The 23,803-nt window shown below is 38.2% G+C and overlaps 1 protein-coding gene and 1 long non-coding RNA gene across 5 annotated transcripts in view; both read left to right on the forward strand.

Annotated features, from left to right (window-relative positions):
• LOC141573191 (uncharacterized) overlaps positions 1-5,935 on the forward strand; it is a 105,335-nt gene extending 99,400 nt beyond the window's left edge. Inside the window, exon 4 of the long non-coding RNA XR_016021082.1 lies at positions 5,798-5,935. This is a non-coding gene — a long non-coding RNA (uncharacterized LOC141573191). The remainder of the gene's footprint in view (positions 1-5,797) is intronic.
• Positions 5,936-9,240: 3,305 nt separating this feature from the next.
• GSAP (gamma-secretase activating protein) overlaps positions 9,241-23,803 on the forward strand; it is a 101,140-nt gene continuing 86,577 nt past the window's right edge. The window contains exons 1-3 of one of the 4 annotated variants that reach the window (XM_019744568.3): positions 9,241-9,453; positions 19,680-19,756; positions 20,750-20,806. In XM_019744568.3, the coding sequence (XP_019600127.2) occupies positions 9,345-9,453; positions 19,680-19,756; positions 20,750-20,806 (243 nt within the window). In that variant the 5' untranslated portion in view covers positions 9,241-9,344. Of the gene's footprint in view, positions 9,454-9,913; positions 10,450-19,679; positions 19,757-20,749; positions 20,807-23,803 lie in introns of those variants that run through there. The other 3 variants (XM_019744572.3, XM_019744570.3, XM_019744569.3) reach the window with 3 other exon arrangements.

Consider the following 23,803-nt stretch of genomic DNA (forward strand, 5'->3'; position numbering starts at 1 on the left):
CAGGGAAAGAGGGAGCTGAGGACCAAGCTGCCAAGATTTCAATGAATTGCTTCAGATATTCTCTCTCGTGGCTTCCACTGTGTTTAGAAATCTGAAAGAAAAAAATGAATCTATGTACAGAACACATGGCAGCAGTTGGACATTAAAAATCTGCCAGACACACAAATATCTCTTATAGGTTCTTTTTAAATGGCTAAGTGCTGTTCATGAAATTCACAAAGAATTTCATGAAGTCTGTGTACATTTTTAATGAAAGTATGTAATAGATATTATTTATTCCCTGCCATCAATTTCCGTATGAAATAAAATCGTATGATAGCTAGGAAAAAAAAAAGTAGTAATTATTTTTTCCAGTTAGTGGAAGATTTCTATTAAGGAAAAAAGATAGTCAGTTAAGAGGTGGAAATATAATTTTCCATCATGTTTGATTACAGCTTATTTTTAGCCAGTTTTGGAGAATTCATAGCACAGAAAGTTAATAAGTTCAGTAACTTACTCTATGGGTTTGCAGTAGAGAAGAAAAATGTAATCTAACCTAAAGCCCTTACATCTTCTGATAATTCAGTGTTTAAAATTAAATCCACCCATGTCACTATTTAAAGTTTGCTCTTAGCACGATCGGACATGATAGTTCCTTTTATGGGAAAAAAAAGACAAATATTTATGAGGCTTCTGAAACACTAGTCATTCTGATAATATTTATGTTTTTAAAAACATTTTTCATCTTGAAACAATCACAAATTTACAGAAAAGTTGGGAGTACCATACAAATAACTTTTCTGAACCATTGAGAGTAATTGCTTATCTGATGCCCCATAATCCCCCAATACTTCAGTATGTATTTTCTATAAACAAAACATTCTCGTACATAACCACAGGACAACAATAAAAATCAGGAAATTGACCTTGATACATCACAACCACCTGATCCTCAGACCCATTCACGTTTATTCAGTTGACACAACAGGTTTTATAGCAAAGTATCCAGGTCACGATCACAAGGAGCGTTTAACTATCACATTTCTTTAGTCTCCTTCTGCCTGGAACAGTTTCTAGTCTTTCAGTGGCTTTCATGACCTCAACACTTTCAAGGATAACCGTCCAGTTATTTTGTACAATATCCTTAATTGAATTTGTCAGGTGTTTCCTCATGATGAGATTAAGGTTATCATTTTTGGAACTGATTGTATCCCATAATTTCCATTTGTCCCCTTACTGATGATATTCACTTTGATCCCTTGATTTCAGTGGTGTATACCGGGCTTAATAAGTATTTTGTGGGGTGGTACTTGCAACTACCTAGATAACCTGTTCTGCATCAAACTTTCTATATATTTCTATGCTTTTCTGCTTTATTTAATAGGTTTGTTAAATTAATTAAACAAAAAGGTTATTAGGCTGAGGTGGCTCTAATGCCATGGCAGCCTACTTAAGGAAACCAAATTCTAAACCCATAAAATACCTCAAGGTTATGAAAATGAAAACGAAGGACAACCAATCACAAATAGCCAGTCAGGCTTTAAGTTATAGCCAGTCAATAGTTTCCTTACTTTGTTTCTGCCCTTTTCTCTATAAGTTTTTCCCCAGTGAAGCTCTTCTAACCACTTTCGTTTGGCACTGCCTGATTTGAATAGATTTTTGTTCAAGTAAACTCTTTAAATTTTAAGATGTCTCAGTTTATCTTTTAACAGTTCATAATCCTTTATTGTCCTTGTTTATTTGAGCATAATTTGATGCTCAAATTATCCCAGATTTGGCAGGTTGGGAGCCACTTCATACTGGCTCCCTTGTCCTTCTGACATGTCCCCAGCAAACTTGGATCATGTTCCTGTTTTCTGGCACTACGAGATGTTCAGGCTCATCTTGTTCTTTTCCTGTTTCAGGCATGTTAATTTGTATTGGGGGGATTGCTGCTCCCAGGCTGTCAGTAGACAGAGCTATGGAATATATGCATATACACATTTACTGATTTCTATCTATCTGTTCTCTACCTATCATCTATCTAATGAAAAATGTAAATTTATACCAATATATCCAATTCCAATCTAACACTACAGAGTTTATTTTAGTTTTTTCTCTTGTGACACCCTTGACTGCCATTGAGAAACATAGCTCACATTATTCTAAAGATACTAACTTAACTCATCAGTCCCCAGGTAAGTAGCCAGTGTGCAATTTCCTCCCCTGTGCTGATGCTCTCCCCAAGCCACCTGCAATCTGATATCTCACGCTGGAAAACCACCCCACCTACTACCCACAGGGACGCCCCTACTCACCCTGATGGGACTCTGACACCTCATGCTGGGCGACACCCCTTACCCCATCCATGAACAACCTCTTCACCCTGCTTGGGCTCTGAAATCCAAATTTTGGCCAACACCCTGCCCTCAACCCCACCTGTACAGATTCTTACCTTTCTTTACCCCATCTGATGGTTTTAGGATGGAATTGTTTAGGAACAGAGGGGAAAGGGAATGAAGGGGCAAGAGAATAAGGTGTGAAAAGGAGGAAGGAGAGGAAGTAAGGGGGAAGAACAACATTTATGTTTGAATAAGTCACAAGTAAGCACATTAAGTTTCCCTTAAAATGGTACAGTTTAAATAAGAAAAGAGGAATCTAAGAAGCCACTTAGAAATGGAGTGTTTTCTGACTGCATTTCCCCTCCTCCCCGTTATTACAAGTAACACCAAAATCCATGTTTTAGAGATGACAACCCATCTTTCACATGATTATGGATTTCTTGGATGATCTTTTCGTACTTTTTACATTGCATTGTTCTTCATATTTGAGATATAGCAATTTCACACAATTATTAATAATATTCATTCATCAACTAAACTTTAAAAGGAACACGGTGATGCATTCTTGCTGTCACCCCCTTTCTGACTGTTTCACCCCAATTCTTCCCTATTCCATGATAAAACTAGGCATAATTCTTTTAGAATGGATTCAAACTGTTGTGTAGCCCATCTTGTTAAATGACAGTCCTTTATCTCCTTCCATATCAGAGGGCTATTATTCTTTAGAACATTTAGAACTATGTCAGTCATCTTTTCAACAAATTGCAGAGAGAGTGAACAGTTATTCTATCAATCACTGCTAAACACAATGTCAGCTCGCTAAGAAAACATGAAAACAATATATAATGTCTCTTCGCATTCAGCTATCTCCTCAACTACACAAGACAAAAATTGGCACAAATTGTCAGGAAGGTGGTCTCTTAAAGCTTGAACAATAATTTTATTACCAAAATCAGAGTGAAGGCAAATTTTAAAAAAATTAAAGCTAGTTTTTAAAATTAAAAAATTAACATATGCCTAAGGTTTAATTCAAAAACATCATGTGGTCACACTTCCCAGAGATAACCATTGTTAACTGTTGAGACAGTCTTTGGAATTCCACGTGTGACTGGTAAGAAGTAGGATTATATCTTCTATTTTTAACATGTCTAAGTAAGATTTCTTTCTTAGATGAAGAAAATGTGTAGGATGTCAATGTGCTTCATTTTCATTTTCAGGACAGAATGTAAAAATACTAGGAAATAACTGCAAAAACATCCTTATCGTAATAGAACTTGGAATTGGTGATTAGGGACATATGGATTATCAGCTTTGTACATCTTGTAGATTTTTAAAAATTCTCTAGAAAGGCTACATCTTTTTCCATTTCCTATTGGAAGATCTCTAATACTGTTACTAGAGTTACAATGAGTAAAACAATGAAAGGTTTGAACGTAGGTAAAGAAGCCCTCCCTGATTTAGGATGCGCCTTTACTTTACCGAGATTATTGTGCTGTGCCCAGAGTAGGTGTGTTTTGGAGGACTCTTGTATTCCTACCCCCTTGCCTCTTGCCTCTTGGAGTGAAGTCTCTGCTCTGCACCAAATCAATACAAGGTTGAAGCTCAATAACTTAGTCACAAAGAAAAAAACACAGCTCTTATTTAAAGCATACGGTGGCTTAGAACGGCCCGGCCCGTGTGCACGTGAGTCATCCAGCGATCTTATGAAAATGCAGATTCTGATTCACTTCCTTGCTTCACCTCTTTTCTCTCACCTTGTGTTTGCATTTCTCCTATAAAGTGTCGGCACTGAAATCTTTGCCCAGGCTCTGCTTTCTGGAAGGGCTGGGCTTAGCGTATTTTCCTTTTTCTAAAATCTCCTGTCTTCAGTTCCTGTTTTTCTGTGGTCTGCTACCAGAATTGTGGCCCACGGCCTGGTTCTAACTTATGGAATCAGTACTCACCCCCATCTTAGACTTCTCTCTGGAGCTGGGCCTTCAGCTCTGGGGTGTCTCCACAGCTAGGCCCTCCAAGCCCATCCCCACTTGGCCATCTCTGTGGTCAAAGTCAGGTAGCAACGCACAGGTGGAAAAGCCTGGCATTCAGTACCAGAACTTTTCTATACAGTGTCATTGATGGACCAGCAGCAGCATCACTTAGGAGCTGGTGAACATGTAGACCACGGCTGCTGAATCAGAATCTACAGTTTAACAAGATCCTCAGGTGATTTGTATGTTCATTAAAGTTTGAGAATCCTGCACTTGAGGTGGTTTTAGCAGAAATAACTTAAAATCCAATTCAAACTGGCTTACATAATAAAAGAAATGTATTGGCTCTTGTAACTCAAAAGTCTGCTGATAGAATGAATTTCAAGTGTGATCTAATCCAGACGGTCTTAAATTATCAAGGCTTTGGAGCTAACTCTTGGCTAATCTGGGCTTTTTCAACCCCAAGTCTACTCCCTTAACATTATTTCACTTTGTGTTAATAAGAACAATACAAAAATATAGAACAATGGGTCCTAATAAGTGTTCAAAACCTATTATGATCATAGCACTCTTTGGTGGAAGTTAACAAAATTTTGAAATGATAGCCCCTTAAAATGGAGACCCTTGGCTACAAGTAAAACAAAACTCTGACTCAGTCTTGTTTAAACAATAGGGAAGTTTGTCATCTCTAATATCAGAATGGCCAGAGGTAGGGCTGGCGCCAAGAATAACATGCTAGGCACCCTTTCCTTGCACTTCTCTGGGCTCTGCCCAACTCCATCTGTTGCCTCCATCTTCAGACTGGTAGCAAGACTGGTGGAGTTCCAGGAATCATCATATCCATGCCCTGAAATATATAAAGGCTGAAAGGACCTTCTTTTCCCATGTCTCCTTTCTTAGAACAAGAGAAATCTTTCTCAGAAATACCATCGCAGAGGTTCCTTACAACCCATTATTGTCAGAATTGGGTTTTATGCCATGTCGGAGACCTCTAGTTGCTTCTGAATATCCATTCTCCCCACTTATTATATTAGGTTGGTGAAAAAGAAATTGCAGTTTAAAAGGTTAAAAATAATTGCAAAAACCTCAATTATTTTTGCACCAACCTAATAGTTATATTATCCTGATTTTTATCTGGGCATATGGCTAGCCAACTAAAAAACTGTATTTTCTTGCTTCCCTTGCGTCTATATTTGGCCATATGACTATGTTCTAGTCAATGTAAAGTAAAAATGTATTTATCAATAGAACTTCTGGGAAGTATCTTTAAAAGGGAGGCAGCATCCTCTTTTATCTCTCTTCTTCCATTCTGATTTCTGGAATGCAAACAAGATGGTAGAAGCTTTCACGTTCATCTTGGATGATGAGGACAAGGGCATATTCAAAGAGCTGCGGGAATGAAAGAAGCCTGGGTCTCTGATGACTTCAGGGACCTGCCCTGATAAGCACTGGACTGCCTACCTCCACATATGTGAGAAGGTAAAACCTATGTTTAACTCACTGTTAATTTGGGTTTTCATTAACTTCTAGTGAAACTAATCCTGACTGATGCCATGCCCACTCCAAGTGAATCCCTGGTAGGAGGAAATGCTATCACCCGACTGGGGGCAGATGGATTTGGGAGTCATAATGATTGCTACATGAGGTATTTATTTTCCTAAAAACATATTAAATATTTCTGCTGAAAGTAGGTTACTATAGGGAAGCAGCATTCTCAATATCTACAAAAGAAGCCACCTCATTGTAAATAATTTAGCATCTTACTTAACAAAACTTAAATTGGAATTTCTTGGGAACTGCAGAGAAATCTTACTTATGTGCCATTGAGATCCTAATGGGTTTCTGATAACCTCTATTAAAATTTTCATGAAAAATTTCTCAGCTGTGCTATCAAAGGATCAGCCTCCAAAATTCAAGATCTGTTTCAGTTTCACTTCTACTTAATTTCAACACACATGAGTTTTGTTTTTTTAAAATAAAAAATGTTCTTTTAGCACATTTATTGTTCCATTGAATGCAAATTTCAAACCTAGTATCTTTAGTCCTTTCCTTAGATATCGTGCAGTTGTAGACTTTTGGGTTAGGTGTATTAAATAGGCCATTTTCTAAATCCTTCAAAAAATTAAGTTGTATAGTTTTCCACTTCTGGGAGAGTGGAGTAAAACTTCATTTTAACACCTCTGTTAAATAAACTATTTTTATTTATGAATGATTCACTCAGCCCACATTTCCAATTCCTTTGGTTTCCTTCAACTCTAAAACTCAAGGTGAAATTATAAAGAACCTAGGCTGTGTTGAGGAAACCACATGATCTAAGCTATGTGATTTTTCATTGTGGTCCCAGAATTCCACCTCAGTCAGGGTGTGGTATTTGAATAACTAGAAATCCACAGACTGTAAGGTAATTTAGAGTCCTCTAATTCAGTTCACTGGACACAACACAAACACCAGTAGCAGGAGATTTGTATTCTGATCCCAACTTTGGGTTAACTACCTTTGTTACTTAGGCTAAACATTCATTTCCCTTTTTTGAATCTCAGTATCCTCATCTATAAAATAAAGTCCTTGATCATAAGATCTTTAAGTCTCCAACTCTATGCTATGCTCTGATTTTAATGAAGACGATGGTTTATTCTTAAATCTCCAAGAAGCAGAAAGACTTCTATCCAAAAGCCAGTTCTAGTGCTTAATGATTCTTTGAGGCAGCTTTTCTTTTTCCAGTTTTACTGAGGTATAATTGACAAATAAAATTGTATGTATTTAAAGGTACACTGTGATGATTTGTTATATATATATACACTGAAATGATTACCACAGTGAAGTTAACACATCCATCAATGAATCAGCTTTTAAATAAAGAACAATGTGACAGTCTCTAGTGCTGTCTTCTCTGGAGTTGAAGGATAATCCACCAGCATTCTTCTTCTCTTAACTCTTCACAAGTTTTAAACCAGTAAGTCACCATTCACCCGTCTTTTTCCTTAGCAAATAATCTCTGAACTCTGTCATTCATACACTTCTGTCATGGTTTTGACCACATCTTTCTGCCATCTTGGTTATTGTTTCTCACCCTCTCTATGTTCTTTTTTACTTAAATTTATTTGGAAGAGAATTTTTATATAAATCATTGCTTGATGAGGACTATAAAATCAGTCTTGCTTGGCAAAATAGAGGTTAACTGTGAAAATAAAGACAACAGAACTACAATAAGCAAATGGAGATGTTTCTATATGACAAGCTTCATTGGGTATGAAACATTCGTTGTAGTAGTTCCTCATGATTTCAGTGGCCTCCCTTTTATGCACTAATGATATTAGCAGCCTCATTAAGCGTTTCTGTTCAAGCTTCATGCAATTTACAGGTGGGAGGATTTTCCTACTACATATATGGTGGTGAATAGTGGAGTTCTACTTGAAATCACCGACTACCTCAATTGGAGAAACATGTCTCTAGGGCAAAATCAAGAGTTTCTTTTACTTTAATTTAGAGTAGTTCTTAAACCTTAGCAAGCCTAAGATTCACCTGAGGCTCTGGCTAGAATGCACATTTCTGGGCCTTGCCTAGGTCTAAACTGGAGCCCAGAAATCTGCATTGTGAAACAGTTTCTCAGATGACTGCAGTGCAGGTAGTTTTCAGACCCTAATTTTGAGAAACACATGACAAAGCGTTCTTTCGCCTATTACTCTATTTACTCATTTTTCAGTAACCTTTGAGCACCTTCCAGGTACTCTGTTAGCCCCTAGTAGGAGGCAAAGGGGCAGAGAGGTGTGCCAAGCCTCAAGATTCAATTTCTGTATCTCAAGGCAGTATATGATTGTCAAATGAGGTGTAATAGCAATACATCTCTAGGAGTTCAGGACTGGGAAGGTCGCTGTGGGCTGTAGTTGTGAGAAGGCTTTGTGGATCCAGGATGGAAGGCGATGGTGATTGTTTTCAGAGGAAGGAGGGTGGAATTAGAGGGGTTTTGGAAGTCAGGTTAGCCTGGAGCCAAAGTTCTACAGGAGAGGCTGGCAAGGCCTGGTAAAGTGTAGGCACTTCTTTCTGGGCAGCCACCTGTTACTCAAGATTTTCTGCATGGAGACATTGGGACAGCTTTGTTTTAGGGCGAGTAATAACCTGGCTTTGATGTTCACAAAGGCACAGCAACCGCTAAACTTACTGATGCTGCAGGTGGGAATGAAAAGAAAGCTGAGTGAGGAGATTAAGAAAACACTGGACATATTTGTAGTGATGGGGGTGAGGAAGTGCCCAAGAAGGCAGGTGCCCCTGGAAGAACGAGAGCATTTTTTAAAAGATCAATCGCAGAGGGAATCCTAACAATTCAGCTTCACTGAATCCATTGTTGGGAAGCCTAATTTAAACAGACAGAGGACCAGACTGTGTTTAAGCTGATTAACACTTTCCAGTGTCTCCAGTAGCTTAAAATAGAACCATCTTCTTTACATGCTCCCCTTTGCTACTTACTACCTAAATACTACTGATAAAACGCTACCACCCTTGAAACTGGTCGAATAGGCCGCAAAATGCCTTCCACTTATGCCCCTGCGATGACCTGGAACCTTCTCAGATAACCCAGCTAGTGATAACTCTAGCCAACTGGGTTCCAAACTTTGCTGCACAGCGGAATCATCTAGGGATTTAAAAGAAAGAAAGAAAAAAAGAAAAAAGGAAAGAAAAATGCCTAGCACTCACATCTAAAGTGCAGCACAGTTTGGAAACCTTTGGTCTAGCCACAGCTCCTCCAGGGCCCTTGAAAACCCGAATCTTCCCGCCCTTTCTGTCCCCGCCTGGAGAGAACACATTGAGGGTTCAGGGCCCGGTTGGTCCCGGTCCCCGCGCCTCGGTCCCCCTTCGAGCCCAGAGTGCCCAGCTGACGGCTCCGGTGCTCGGAGCAGGCTGGGAGGCGGTGCTTGGGGCTTCTCATGCCGGGAAGCAGCAGAACCGAAAGCGGCCGGCGCCGGGAGGCGGGGAGAGGAAGGAGGGGGCGGGCGCAGGGGACGGGGGCGAGGTAGCGAGCGCTGGCCGGGGATGCCCGCGGCGCGGTGCCCCAGAGCCGCCCGGTGGCCGCGTCCCCGCCATGGCTCTCCGTCTGGTCTCCGACTTCGATCTCCGGAAGGACGTGCTCCCGTGGCTGCGGGCGCAGCGGGCGGCGTCAGCGGGCGCTGGGGCCCGAGGTGGCGGCGCAGGTGCTGGCGGCGCGCGTCAAGGGTAGCGGGAAGCGGGTGGGGGCCGGTGAGGCTGGGAGCCTGAGTCATTCATACCTAGGGGCCTCCCAGGCTGGGCTGAGGTGGTGGGCAGCGACTAGACCGGGTGGGGGGCAGCCTGTGTGCCCCACCAACCTGTGAAGGTTAGTGACGAAGACTTGAGCTTCCCTCTTTGGAGTCCGGGCTGTGCCACCCTCACCCCAGGCCAGTGGGTGAAAGTAGGAGGGGCAGCCCCTGGGCAAGGTCGCGGCTGGGCTGCACTGCTGCTCGTAGCGAGTCCTCCAGCCTCTGGCTTACTTGTTGCCCACAGTAATTCACCTGTAGCAGAAAGGCGGGGGGACTAGTGGTACCCTCAGCATCATCTCATCAGAGCAGGGCATGGAGGCGCAGCTGTGGAGACTCCGTTCCCCCGACCCAAGTTGGCGGGGCGGGAGAGAGGGTCGTTCTCTCCGCTACATTCACATCTCACCTGTCTGGGAAGGTACATTACTCTGGTATGGGTTATGTCAAGACTAGGGGCCCCTGGATGTTCTTGTGTTATGAGAAAGAAAAGAGGAATCATGGCCACCAAGAAAATTACATAAATACTTAACAGTTGCACAGTTTGTCCCCACATCTGTGAGACCTTTTTCTGCATCGGTGTGAACAGTGTCGGTGATTTAGGGGACAATGGCGCTTCAGATGTGAAGTGCAAGAGGGCAGCGGTCCGCGTGCAGGCGGTGAGCAGTGAACTGAGAACCCGCTGTTTTCCAAAGAAGCACCATCCCTCCACCCACAGCGCACCACCTGCGTCCGCCCGCGAGGGCGGCGTCAAAATGATGCTCAGGTTTCCTGCCAGCTGCCTCTGGGGACATTGGTTTTCATCGGTCACAAAAAATCCTTTGTTTTGAATTTTGATGAGGGAGTGAAAAGTGACTTTTGAACCTTCCCAGCATTGATCAATGAAAACTTTAAAGAAGGGGAACTCTGATTTCCCAGGTGCTTTTTATTTTCTTTTGAAGAAGTTTGCTGTAAGTAATGATGCATCTTCAGTGCTTACATTCAACTTCAAAGCAGTCACACCCTTGAATCCCACCTGTGCACAGTAGCTCTCACACTCCAGTGTTTTTTTTTCCCCTCTGGTTTTTTCCTTAATTAAACACTGTAGACTGCTGCCGGGCATTTTGGGGGGAAGGGCTATCAAATTACCCTTGTTTACAACTCCTTTCCGCTTAACCTCTGGTGAAAGTTTTCTGTCCCTACCTTGTATCTCCACTATCCTGTGGCTTTAGCAGAATGTTTGTAGGGTTCCATGTCTTGGTATGTTGATTGTTAGTTCCAAATAAGGAATCATGTTTTTGTAGCTCAAGGCTTGCTTTTGACGAGCGAACGAATTTGACTAATGACTCGTGTCATTATTAGCAAAACTTACCATTTTGGGGGAAATTTTACAAAGTCTCCTGAATGTCTAAAGAGTTTTTGAAGGTTTAACTTTTTAAAATACAATAGGCGGTTCCAAGTCTGCTTCCCACCACAAACTGGTCCTTTTCTCTGAACCTCCACCTTACAGCCATATGGCAGGTGTCTGCAAGTGAGAAGTTAGTTGGAGTGGGAAATGCCACAGCCTTATGTTTCAGTAATGCGTGTTGTGATTGAAATGCTGTGTATGAGGTGGTTAGATTTTGGCTTCCTTGTGTCTTTCACTAATATCTGAAGAAATACAAACTTGGGTGTTGACATTCCACTAAACAATAGATACCCTTGGGTTCTCAGAAAGTAAACTTACTAGACATAGCAGCTTTTTCTCTTATATTGGTTGTCTTTTGCTTTTGCAGATCATCTTGGCAAGATATTAGCCCTGTTATACTAAAAGAAGTTGTTACTACTGATAATCACCAGTGGGTGGTAGCTCAGAAAAAAAAAAAAAATTCTTCCTCTGCTATAATTTGTAGCACTAGCAGGGGAATCTGGGATTCTATTTTATTTCTAGCACAGCTATTACTCCACACATTTGTGCAAGTTATTTTCCTTTCAAAGTCTCAGCTTTTCAAATGTAAATTGTGAATAATTATACCATTGTAATGTCTCTTCTCTGCACATTTGCTATCTAAATTTGAAGCCTTAATATTTTTACATCAACAAATACAATTGAAGATTTCCTAGTGGTGGCAAAATAGCCGGGAGCTGGGCTATGTCAGCCATGGAAATTCAGTGCCTATAGGATAGTTAGTCTTTTAGTCAACCAGGGGTAAGGAATAAGGAGACCAGATTTGGTTACTGCATCTCCTGGTTCTGGGTTGAACTTGGGGAAAATGGTTTCTCCTGAAATAAATGGAGAAAATATTTGTTCTTTTAAAAATTAAAACAAGTATGCAAAAGAATATTTTAACACATATAAGCTATAAATACTAACAATAATTACACAAAACCATGTACCCACCTTAAAAACAGAACAGTATCAAGACTTTTGAAGGCTCTTGTGTCCCCTTTCTGATCCTATTTCTCTCTCTATCCCTCATCTCCCAGGGGTAGCAATCATTTAAACTTTTATATTTTAACATTCCTGTGATCTTATTTATAGTTTTACCCCATATATATTTTCCCTAAGCAAAATATAATTTCATTTTGCTTGTTTGTGAATTTTAAGTAAATGAAAGCATATATATTCTTTTTGCTTTTTTTCCCTCAATATTGTGAAACTTATCCATGTTGACTACTCTAGTTTTAGGTCATTAATTTTTCGCTGCTGTGTAGTATTCCACTGTGTGAATATATTAGGTTGGTGCAAAAGTAATTACGGTTTTTGCAATTATTTTTAACCTTTTAAACCACACTTACTTTTGCACCAACTTAATACAACAATATAGTGGACATGGAGATGCACCGCTTGGATCCCCCTTTCAAGGAAGGGCTTGTCCCAGGTGCTCCGAGTCAGCAGATAGTTTTGCGCTGTCAGGCCCTTCAAGGATTGCCTTGGCACAGGGCTGTCTGCCTTGCCCAACTGACCTTTGGGTGTGGCCCACATCTAGATGGGATGTACAGGCCTGGCCATTTTGATTCAACATGGGACAACTCTGACAATCCATTTCAGTTATAGAACTTCTCCAATGGAGGACCCTGAGGTGTCTTGAGGCTACTGGGCCTACATTGCAGCTTGACTTCTCCCCTACCTGGTCCTGCTCCTTTCTCCTTCCTCTTGCAGGTGTTGATCCCACCTTACTAAGCACTCCATAATGAACATCCTGGATACTAAACTGTCTCAGGGTGCTTCCCTGAGAACCCACCTTTACTAATCCTTTCCCTGGTTGGTGGCATTTGGGAGGTTTCTGGGATATGTGTTATAATCAGTGCTTTTTATCGACTGTGTGTGTGTGTGTGTGTGTGTGTGTGTGTGTTGCCTGGTGGACACATGTGTAAATTTCCCTAGGACGGCTGTCTAACAGGGGAGCTGCTGAGTCATGGGCTATGCACGTTTTTATTTTCCTTGGGTAGTGCCAAATTGTTTTCCAAAGTAGTTATACTTATTAATATCCCATTTATAGTATAGGCATGTTTTTGGTATTCTGTATCCTCTCAAGCTCTTGATATTTCCAGATTTTTAATTTTTTACCAAGCTGGTGGTCTAGATGTTGTTTCATTGGTCTGAGGTGAGTATCTCTATATATTTATTTACCATTTGAGTTTCTCCTTCCATGAGATGTCTGTTCATCCTTTTGTCTACTTTTATATTGCATTTTTTTCCATATTGATTTTTAAGGGTTCTTTATGTATTCATGATTCTAGTCCTTTATTCATTATATGTGTTGCAAACATTTTTCTCTCAATTGTTACTTTGTGTGTGATGGTTCCTTTGATAAACAGGAGTTCTTAATTTTAATGGAGTCCAATTTATCAGTCTTTCCCATTATGGTTTGTGCTTTTTTGGATCTTTTAAAGAAGTTCTCCCCTATTTAGAAGTCACGAAAACATTTTTATACTAACTTCTAAAATCTTTACATTTTTGCTGTTCACATTTTGTTCTTTAATACATACAGAATTTATTTTTGTGTGTGATATGATGTAGGAATCCAATTTTATTGTTTTTCATATTAGTAACTAATTCTTCTAATATCATTAACCAAATGATATGCCTTGCCTCTTCACATGGACAGCAAAACCACTTCTGTCACACATCAAGTTTCCATATACATATGGGGCTCCTTTTCTTGTTTCTTAATTTTGTTCTTTTGTCCACTTAAGACAAAGACATCTTAATAAGTATTTTTATGGTAATTCTTGATAACTGGTAGGGTAAGTCTTCTCCCCTCTGTCTTTAACAGCATCTCGGCTATTCTGTACCCTTTGCTCTTTCATATATATTTTTTTTGGAATCAACCTGTCAGATTCCACCAAAGAGTCTGTTGGAATTTTTTAGTTGCATTGAATCTATAGATCAGCTTGGGGAGAACAGGCATCTTTGCAATATTAAATCTTCCCAACTATGAATAAAGTATAGCTTGCTATTTATTTAGGTCCTCTTTATGACTCTTACTATGTCTTAGAATTTTCTCCATGAAAGTTCTGCACACTTTTGCTAGATTTATTCCTGGGTTATTGTTAATTTCTTGTTGCTCTCATAAAAAGCACACTTAAAAACATCACGTGTTCTAAGTATTACTGGTAAATAGCAAAACAATAGTTTTTATATATTAATTTTTGTATCCAATACTTAATCCCCTGTTGGGATGTATCGCATCTTCAAGAAACTAAAAAAAAGTCCATGGTATGTAAATTTTTTAAGGTTTAAATGTCACGTATATTTAAGACCAGAAAGAACATATGTTTTCTCGTCCGTATCTTCTTGCCTGCTTTTGTCATTCTTGGGTGTATGATACCAGATTGATTCATTTTTCAAATGATATAATCATTCATCTTTACCAGGGAAGTGATATATTCTACGAGGTGACTGACTTGAGTAATGATTTCATTGTTGTAGTTGCCTCCTGTATACACCAGATCTATTTGGGGGTCTGGGGATTGGCTTAGTCACTTCGTTTTCATTCATTGTTTCACTGTTCTCTCAGCATTGTCTTTTCTTTTCCCTTTTCTTTCCCCTACCTTCGTAGTCTCCTTTTTTCATTTTTATCCCTTTTTATTGCTTCTTAACTAATCCCCCATTCTTGTTTTTTTTTCATTTTATTCAAAATATGAATTCTAAATCACATAATAGTGTTTACTTCATAAATTCAGGAATTATAATATTTGGTCATGTTGAGCCTGAGGATTTATGTGAATTATTTACAGAACAGAAATGTCATGGGTATAATCATATTTTGGCACCTCTTGATCTGTGTATTAGGAACTAGTTCAAATTTTTGTATAAGGCTGTGAGATTCCCCCGCCCCTGCACCCCACCCCGTGTAGTCATTGGAAAAACAAGTAATATTTTTTAATTTGATTTTTGTCTCATAGTTTTTTGGGAAAAAATTTGGCAAACATATTCCTGTAAAGTGAAATCACTTGTGTTTAGCAAAGAATAGATAGAAATGGACAAGAATATCTGGTAAACCAATTTAAATTTTACGGGAGCTATGACTTGCCAGCATCTTTAATATCTAAGTATTCTCCTTTTCTTTAGTAGGTTTACTTATGCAAGTATCGTATCTATCAAAATGCTACATTTTTTTCTTCATGAGCACTGAGTACACTGAACTGTAAAATTAAACTTCATTTCCTCATTTGAAATTGCTAAACTTCCTCCTCTGGACTTTCCAGTGATGAATGGCTGGGAGAAGAGTCAGCATGAATAAGCAAAGATGTTATTGAATAGTTCTTTTAAAAGGGTGTGTCTAAAACATGAGCAATTAATCTGGGGAGAAAGGGATGATGGGTTAATGTTGCATGGTAAGACGCTGGTCTCTGGATTTTCAACAAAGCCAAATTTGTCTAATTCAAATGGCTTTGAGATGAGAACCATGTACATAACTGCAGGGTTATTTAAGGCTGCAGTTATTACTATCTAACAGACCCATGAAGGCATTAATTTTATTATTTCTTTCAGCTGTCTACCATGATTATATTATAACATGGTCCCAGTTACGCTATCTAATGAATACTGTTTAATATATATTATAAATATGTAGTTTAGTGGTTCTTGACTCTGGCTACACATTAGAATCACCCAGGGAACATACACACACACACACACACACACACACACACACACACACACCAGAGAACAGACCCCTCACCAGCCCAATCAAATCAGTATTTTGGTGTAGGGTTTGGGTACCCATGTTCTTTTAAAAACTCTCCTGATGATTCTGATGGACAGCCAGAGTTGAGAACTACTGTTAGGTTGGTGCAAAAGTAATTGCGGTTTTTGCAATTACTTTTGCACCAACCTAATATTTAATGGAATAAGTATGTATCATTTATTGTAATCTGTACTTGTTGAATTTTTTTCTCTTAATTTTTTAGTGATTTGAAAATAGTTGTGCTTTTGCAAGGGAATTGAATTTTCCTACCAAGATTTCTTGTAAAGGAGTTTGTTATCTTAGCTGAAACCTTTTAAGTGTACTTTTGAGAAGTTCTCTCCCAGCATCCTTATAATCTTGAAAGAAAAAAAATACTTCTCAAAATATTGACACATTGCATTCCAGAAGTTTTGAGTCATGTACAGGATGAAAAGAAACTCACTGATATTCTCTTTAGATGTCTGCAAAATCTGCCTTAAGAGGATTTTTCAGTAATTATTCGTTTTCCCATTGTAAATGTGGTACAGGAAACTTAGTTCATTCTGTTTACACTTTTCTAGGTTTGAGATGAGTCTGTGTCACTTATTTGACATATGATATTTGCCACGTGTCTTAACCTCATTCAAACTCAATTGTTTTATCATTACGCTGGGCCCATAATACCTTACACAGTGTGGATGAACTCTGAAATGAGAACTCTGAAAATTGTGAAGTACTGTTTAGTAGCAGGCTAATTGAATCATATTATTCTCCTGAGAGACTAAGTGATTATTCTCGTTTAAAAAAAATCAATGGGAACTATGTCTGACAGCTCAATATACATTGAAAAGTGTATATATCACATATAAAAAAATACTTCCCCTCTCCCTTTGCCTCACCCCCAGAAGATCTAGGCAGCTTCTTCCTGTGAGGAGTGGGGAAGAGAGATTCAGGATGATTCCTAAGTTCTCAGCGAAACCTGCTCTTTGTCTCTTGAGTGTTTCCCACCCCCAGCTCTAGTGCAGGACTCCAGGTCACCAATTATCCTTATTTTGTATCTTGTTTCTTCCATTTTAATCAGGAATACAAACTTAAATTTGCTCTGAGTTATATATTGCATATGTTTTGTCTGAATATTGGAGTTTGTCATAATCAACATATTTTAACATCTGAAAATACTCTTCATGTGGGGAGGCCCGATGGCCCAGGTGGTTGGAGCACTGTGCTCCTAATGCCGAGGTCGCTGGTTCGATTCCCACATGGGCCAGTGAGCTGTGTCCTCTACAGCTAAGATTGTGAGCAATGGCTCGACCTGGAGCTGGGCTGCTGTGGGCTGCCGTGGGCCGCCATGGGCTGCCATGGGCCGGCCACCAGCAGGCAAGAGCTGCTGTGAGCAGCTGACCAGCTGCCTCAGCCAGGTGGAGCGCAAGGCTCATAATACCAGCATGGGCCAGGACGCTGTGTCCTACACAACTAGACTGAGAATAACAGCTTGAACCGGAGTTGGGGGAAGGGGAAAAATAAAAATACTCTTCATGTATGGAAAATGAGTGAAGTTAAAGCAATTTAATTTTGAGTAAATTGGGGAACTAGACATTTCTCCCCAATTAATGGTGATAATTACCAATGTTGTATATACCAATGTTTAAATCCTTTAACTGTGGAATTGAGAGGAATAGCCTGAAATTTTAGCAGAAACATGACAGTCAGTTAACTTATAAGTTAAATGTTTTGTGTAAAGAATCTTTATGTCCTTCATCAAAATATGGTGTTCATACAGAAAAGTACACATATCATAAGTGAAATACATCCACGTAACTATCACTCAGAGCAGGGAAAAGAACATTAATAGAACCCCCAAGTACCACCTTATGCTCCTTTCCAGCTATCATTTATCCAGCACCGTAGATTAATTTTACCTATTTTTGAAACTTGTGTGTAAATTAAATCATATAGTTTGTGAATATTTGGGAGGGGGGATCTGGGCTTCTTTTGCTCAATTATTTATGTTGTATGTGATAGCAAATGAAATTATTCTTATTGTTGTACAGTATTCCACTATTTGGGTATTCACTTGATGGATATTTTGGGTTTCCAGTTTTGGCCATTATGAACATAGTGCTATAGACATGGTGTGTGTTATTTGCTGAAATACTGTGTTTCCCTGAAAATAAGACCTAGCCGGACAATCAGCTCTAATGTGTCTTTTGGAGCAAAAATTAATACAAGACCTGGTCTTATTTTATTATAATATAAGACCAGGTCTAATATAATAATATAATATAATATAATATAATATAATATAATATAATATAATATAATATAATTAATATAATATAATACTGGGTATAATATAATAATAATATAATACAATATAATACTGAGTCTTATATTAATTTTTGGAGCTGATTGTCCAGCTAGGTCTTATTTTCGGGGAAACAGGATATGTGCATATTTCTGTTGGGATATATGTATAACTCCAATTGCTGAGCCATATATGTTCAGTTTCAATAGCTACTGGACAGTTTTCCAATTCCCGTTATTAGTGTATGAGAGTTTCAATTGCCTCTCATTTCTTGGCACCACATATATTAAATCAGTCTACATTAAGAGTTCATGTAATCTTTGGGATAACTAATAAAAGAATAACAAAAGAATATATAACTGATAAGTTAATAGGTAGAAGAATGATATAGTGAAACTCTGATTAATCCAGAATAAGCCAAGGAAAGAGTAAGACAGCTGAGTCACATTGAAAACAAATAGTAATATGATTGATATAAACTCAATATATCAGGGATTACATTAAATGTAAATGGACTAATACTCTAAAGGATCTGCATGGAAGACATATGTTAAATGTGAGACTACAGGAAGATTAATAATAAAAGGATAGAAAAAGTTATATTATGTAGCACTGACCAAAAGAAAGCTGATGTAGCTACATGTATTGATATCAGACAAAGTAACCTTTAAAGTGAAAAAAATTATTAAAGATAAGGACGTATTATATGAATGAAGGGTTGACTAGTCCAGCTCCTGGTTAAAAACATGTGTGATTTTTTTCAGACCCACCCATATGCAATTACAAAAGCTTTACTTGGCAGGCCTCATGGGCGGAAGCTGCCCTCCCCAAACCAGACTTGTTGCAAAGCCAGTGCCCTGCAGTCTCTGAAAGTTAAGGCTCAGGGCCCCCTGGCTGACCATAACCTTATGCACAGCGGCACTCCCAGCCCAGGTGCTTTCATTTGGAGGCCTCCTTATCAGGAGCCTCTGCTGAAACAACCTTAGCAGGAAAAGGAGGGGAACATTGAAGGTACTTTTTTTCCACTTTGACTCAGTACTTGGTGCTTTTCACTCTTAGTTGTTTTCCCTCTCTCTCCCCTGAGCCCCTAGGTCCATAGTACTGCAGCAGCCTTTTATTGGGGGCTTTCTGGGCCCCCTATCTCTGGGCTGAGCTGCTGACCCTTCACCCATTCCATGGGGGAAATGGACTGGGAAGATGGTGCTTTCTCTGCTTTAGTCTTTTGCTTATCACAGTAAATGATAAAAGCCTTGACTGTTACTTGCTTTTTTAGCTGTGGCTTTAATCTACTAATCTTTCAGCTCTGCTGAGTTCCTGGGAGCTATAACAATTCTAAATTTTTATGCCCCTAATAAATAACAGCTTCAAAATACATAAAGAAAAACTAATAGAAACTTACAATTTATGGAAATATAACACACATGAAGAAATCTACGCAGGACAAGATTGTGCAGCTCAGTAAGTTACTGCAAAGTGAGCATATCAGTATTGCCAACACGTACATTACCAGCACCTCCGAAGCTCCCCTGAGACACCCCCCTATCAATTGTTCTCACCTTTAATACAGTAGATTAGCTTTGCCTGTTTGTAAACTCTATAGAATGGAATTACCAGTATGTAGTCTTTTGTACTTGGCTTTTCACTAATATTATATTTGTTATGTTCTTAAACATCTCCTCAGTATTAACTTGCTATTATTATCTTTTCAGGTATTTTCGAAAATAATTATGAGAGCTTACGTGTACTGAATGTTGAAAGAAATGGAAATATAATCTATACCTATAAGGTATGTCTATATTCTCTCTTTATTGTGGTAAAATATGTAAAATATACATAGTATAAAATTTACTATTTTAACTATATTCTTTTTTTAAAGAATTTATGCTCTGTCTTATTGAAGGGTCATGAATCAGATTGGTTGGCATTTAACCTTTAGCATATGACTTTTTTATTTTGTGAGATTGAATAGGGTGATTTAAATTCAGTTTTATGAAGTGTCTTGTTGAAAAATAAAATAAAACTGCATAATGTCTGACAGAGTGCTCAAATTTTTTGAATAAATGAACAGTTCCACTTTCTATAGGAAAATATCAAGTAAAAGATGTTTAAACCTAATAATATGTTAATTTTTTTTATCTCTGAGAAAATATTAAATGCAATTACTCTATGTCATCTATTCAGACTTAGACACGCTCAGATTTTTGAGGCATTATTATTTAACAATTTGTTTTCAATGTTAAGTATTTTAGGAAAAAAATTTAACTTTACTGATAACTTTATTGTAGTGCGGAAACATGAAAGAACAATTTCAGTGGCCAGTTTGCTTTGCGTAGTTGTACCATGATACTTTTATTTTGTTTAAAAATGTTTTTATTTTAAGTTGTAGTTATAAGTATGCTGCACTTAAGGAACTGTATGACTCAAAAAAGTATTACTTATAAGAATATCATGGATTCGATCCAGCCACTCCCAATATCCATCATACATATTATCTTAAATAAACGGAAGTACAAAAAGATTGGCCCCTTCGCCATGCTCAGTCCTACTAGACAAGGTCCCCTAAACTCACTGAGCTGTACGCTCTTAATCCGTTTTACTCTGTGAGCCCCGGTGCCCAGCTGAAACAACTTGGGTCCCTTACTGACATGCTGACTTTGTGAACTTTAGAGTGCTTATTGCTAAGGTTGATTGGATTATTGCAGGTCTCTTTGAAAACCTGTAATATTCTAACTTGCTGAAAAAATAACGTTTAATAAACACCTGGTTAATTATTTTTTAGGACAATAAGGGAAATGTCTTCTTTGGATTATATGATTGCCAAATCAGACAAAATGAGGTAAAAAAATCACCATAAATTATAGATTACTCGGTGGTTACTTTACTGCTCTTAGAGTTTTCCTTCTTTCTGCCATTGCCTTGTTCTAGATACAAATTCTCATTTCATTTTCCAAAAATTTAGTTTTTATTTCCTTGCCTTTCTTCTCTTCTCCCTTTTACCCTCTCTTGGCACCATTATCTTAAAAAAAAAAAAAAAAAAAGTGCAAGCACTTTTGGACCAAAATATCAGCTGAAGTCTCTTAGTCCTTTGAGGTTTAAACAAAATTGGCTCAAACCAATTGCCCAGTATTCTGTAGGAATGTAGGAAGTCCAATGCCCTCCCTAAGTTTGCGTGCTCCCAAAAGCTTAGGGTCTCATAACGACCTCTGGCTCTGAGTTCTGCTTCTGCTTAACCTTCACTCTCTTGCTTCTCATTATTTCTCAAAGACCCTGGTATGGAGAACCCAGCCTGCTTTTGTTCATTTCTCCTCCAACAACTCACATAAGGCATTGGATGATGTGACAGGCTTGTCTAATTCTGGGGGCAAAAGGAAGGGAGTCATTAGCGCCTGTGTAAAAACAATATACAAATATTAAGGGATTAAGAAGTATATAAGTATAAACTGGCACAGAAACTTCTCTAGAACACATTGTTACATGAAAAAAGCAAGTTGCCAGGATAATACATTCCATTTACATTTTAAGAAACTTGCAAGAAAACTATGCAATATATGTGCATAAATACATATTAAAAACTCATTTTAAAAGACCTGGAAGGCTACAGAGCAAATTACCAACATGTTTCATTTTAGAAGAGAGTTGGGATTGATAAGCATAATAGAGAGCTTTGACTTTTTATTTGGTAGTGTTTGCATGTTTTAAGTACTGAGACTACATGCTCATGTGTTATTTTATAATTAAAAGAATCAGACACTAAACATTAAGTGTATACATCCATGATTCTTCTTACTTACAAATTAGAATCCCTCAATTAGAACAAGAGTCAAAGGAAACCAAAATTTCTCACGTGAATACAGAACCTTCTTATTCTTAGTTCTTATTCACAGTTCACTTTCTCTAATCAAGTGTTTCCTGACTTCCCAACATTTTTCATCAACTTCTGGCCATAGGATTCTAGTGTGTTCTCAGTACTTTTTTTGTCTGTAGGTACTAATTACCTTTTTTTAAAATTAGTTTCAGATGTACAAAACAGCATAATGCTTAGACATTTATACCCCTCACAAAGTGATAAACCCACCAGGACTACTACCCATCTGACATCATGTGTAGCTATTATGATACCATTGACTATATTCCCGTGATTATATCTATCTATATATCTATATTTAATTATAGTTGACATTCAGTATTATTTTATATCAGTTTCAGGTGTATAACTCAGTGGTTAGGCATTTATATAATCTATGAAGCGATCCCCCCAATAAGTCCAGTGCCCATCTGGCACCCTACATAGTCTTTACATTATTGATTATATTCCCCATACAGTGTTTCATATCCCGGTGACTATTTTGTGACTACCAACTTGTACTTCCTAATCCTTTCACCTTCTCCCCCATCCTCCAACCCCCTCCTATCTAGCAACCATCAGTTTGTTCTCCGTATCTACTAATTACCTTCTTAATACTTCTGCTATTCACTGTTTCTCTTAGTCCTTTCTCTCCTGAAGTCTAAGACTCTTTATCTTTCCTTAGCCTCTGAGTGCACTTTGAGAGTGTTTACCTAGAGGGTATTGTGCTGTGTGTAGTAAGTCAGAGAGCTAAAGAAAAGTGTCATATGATTTCACTTATAAGTGGAATCTAAAGAACAAAATAAACAAGCAAATGAAACAGAAACAGACTCATAGATATAGAGAACATTTTGATGGTTGCCAGAAGGGAGGGGTTAGGGGTGGGTGTAAAAGGTGAAGGGATTAAGAAGTACAAATTAGTAGTTACAAAATAGTCCCGGGGATGTAAAGTATAGGGAATATAATCAATAATATGGTAATAACTATGTATAGCGCCAGGTGGGTACTAGACTAGTCAGGGGGGTCATTTCTTTAATTATATAAAGTCTATACTGTACACCTGAAAGAAATATAAAATAATGTTGAATGTCAACTGTAATTGAAAAATTATAAAAGGGGAGAAAAAGATAAAGGGAACAAGAGGTCCAAATTTCCAGGTATAAAACAAATAAGTCTTGGGGATGTAATGTGCAGCACAAGGAATATAGTCAATAGTATTGTGATAGCGTGGTACAGTGTCAGATGGTTGCTGGACTTGTGATCACTTCTTTAGCACAGGGGATACAATCAATAATATGGTAATAACTAGGTATATTGCCAAGTAGGTACTGTTGAATAACTATGATGTACACCTGAAAATAATATAATATTGTATGTTAGCTATATTTTAATAAAAATCTTTAAAAGTGAGTGTTTAACTAATATAAATGATTGTCACCAGTTCCTCAATTTGTACCTCACATCCTCCTTCTGCATGACTATTTTCATTTTCTTTAATACTCAAGGAAATGGAATCTTGCAACATTTCAAACAGCAACAAGACAATAAAAAATAAAGATTAAATAAGTATAGAAGATTACTTTGCCAATGCACTAAATATGAGAGTTCTATAAGAGATGGCCCTTTGATAATCTCTTAGACATAGCTAATCATATCATGTTACATAATTTGATTAAAACTTTACTTGCCTTGATAATTATAATAGCTAACATTTGAGTGCTTATCATGTGTGGCAGACTTCATATGGATTATCTCACTTGACCCTTCTAACAATCTCATAAAAGAGGTATGATGATTCCTGTTTTAGTGATGGGAAGATAGGGAGTTTGAATAACTTGTTCAGAGTCACACAGCTAGCCAGTGGCAGAGGAAGGATTTAAAGTGAGTCTAGTTTGGCTCTAAGGTCTGCTCTTAACCACTATGCTCTGTTGCCTTAAGGCTAAATTTAAGTGTCAAACATGGCCTACAATAGCAAACTTAAAAAAAAAT

This window comes from Rhinolophus sinicus, chromosome 4 (genome assembly GCF_057876585.1).
Source record: "Rhinolophus sinicus isolate RSI-liver-muscle chromosome 4, RSI-T2T, whole genome shotgun sequence".
NCBI classification, from domain to species: Eukaryota; Metazoa; Chordata; class Mammalia; order Chiroptera; family Rhinolophidae; genus Rhinolophus; species Rhinolophus sinicus.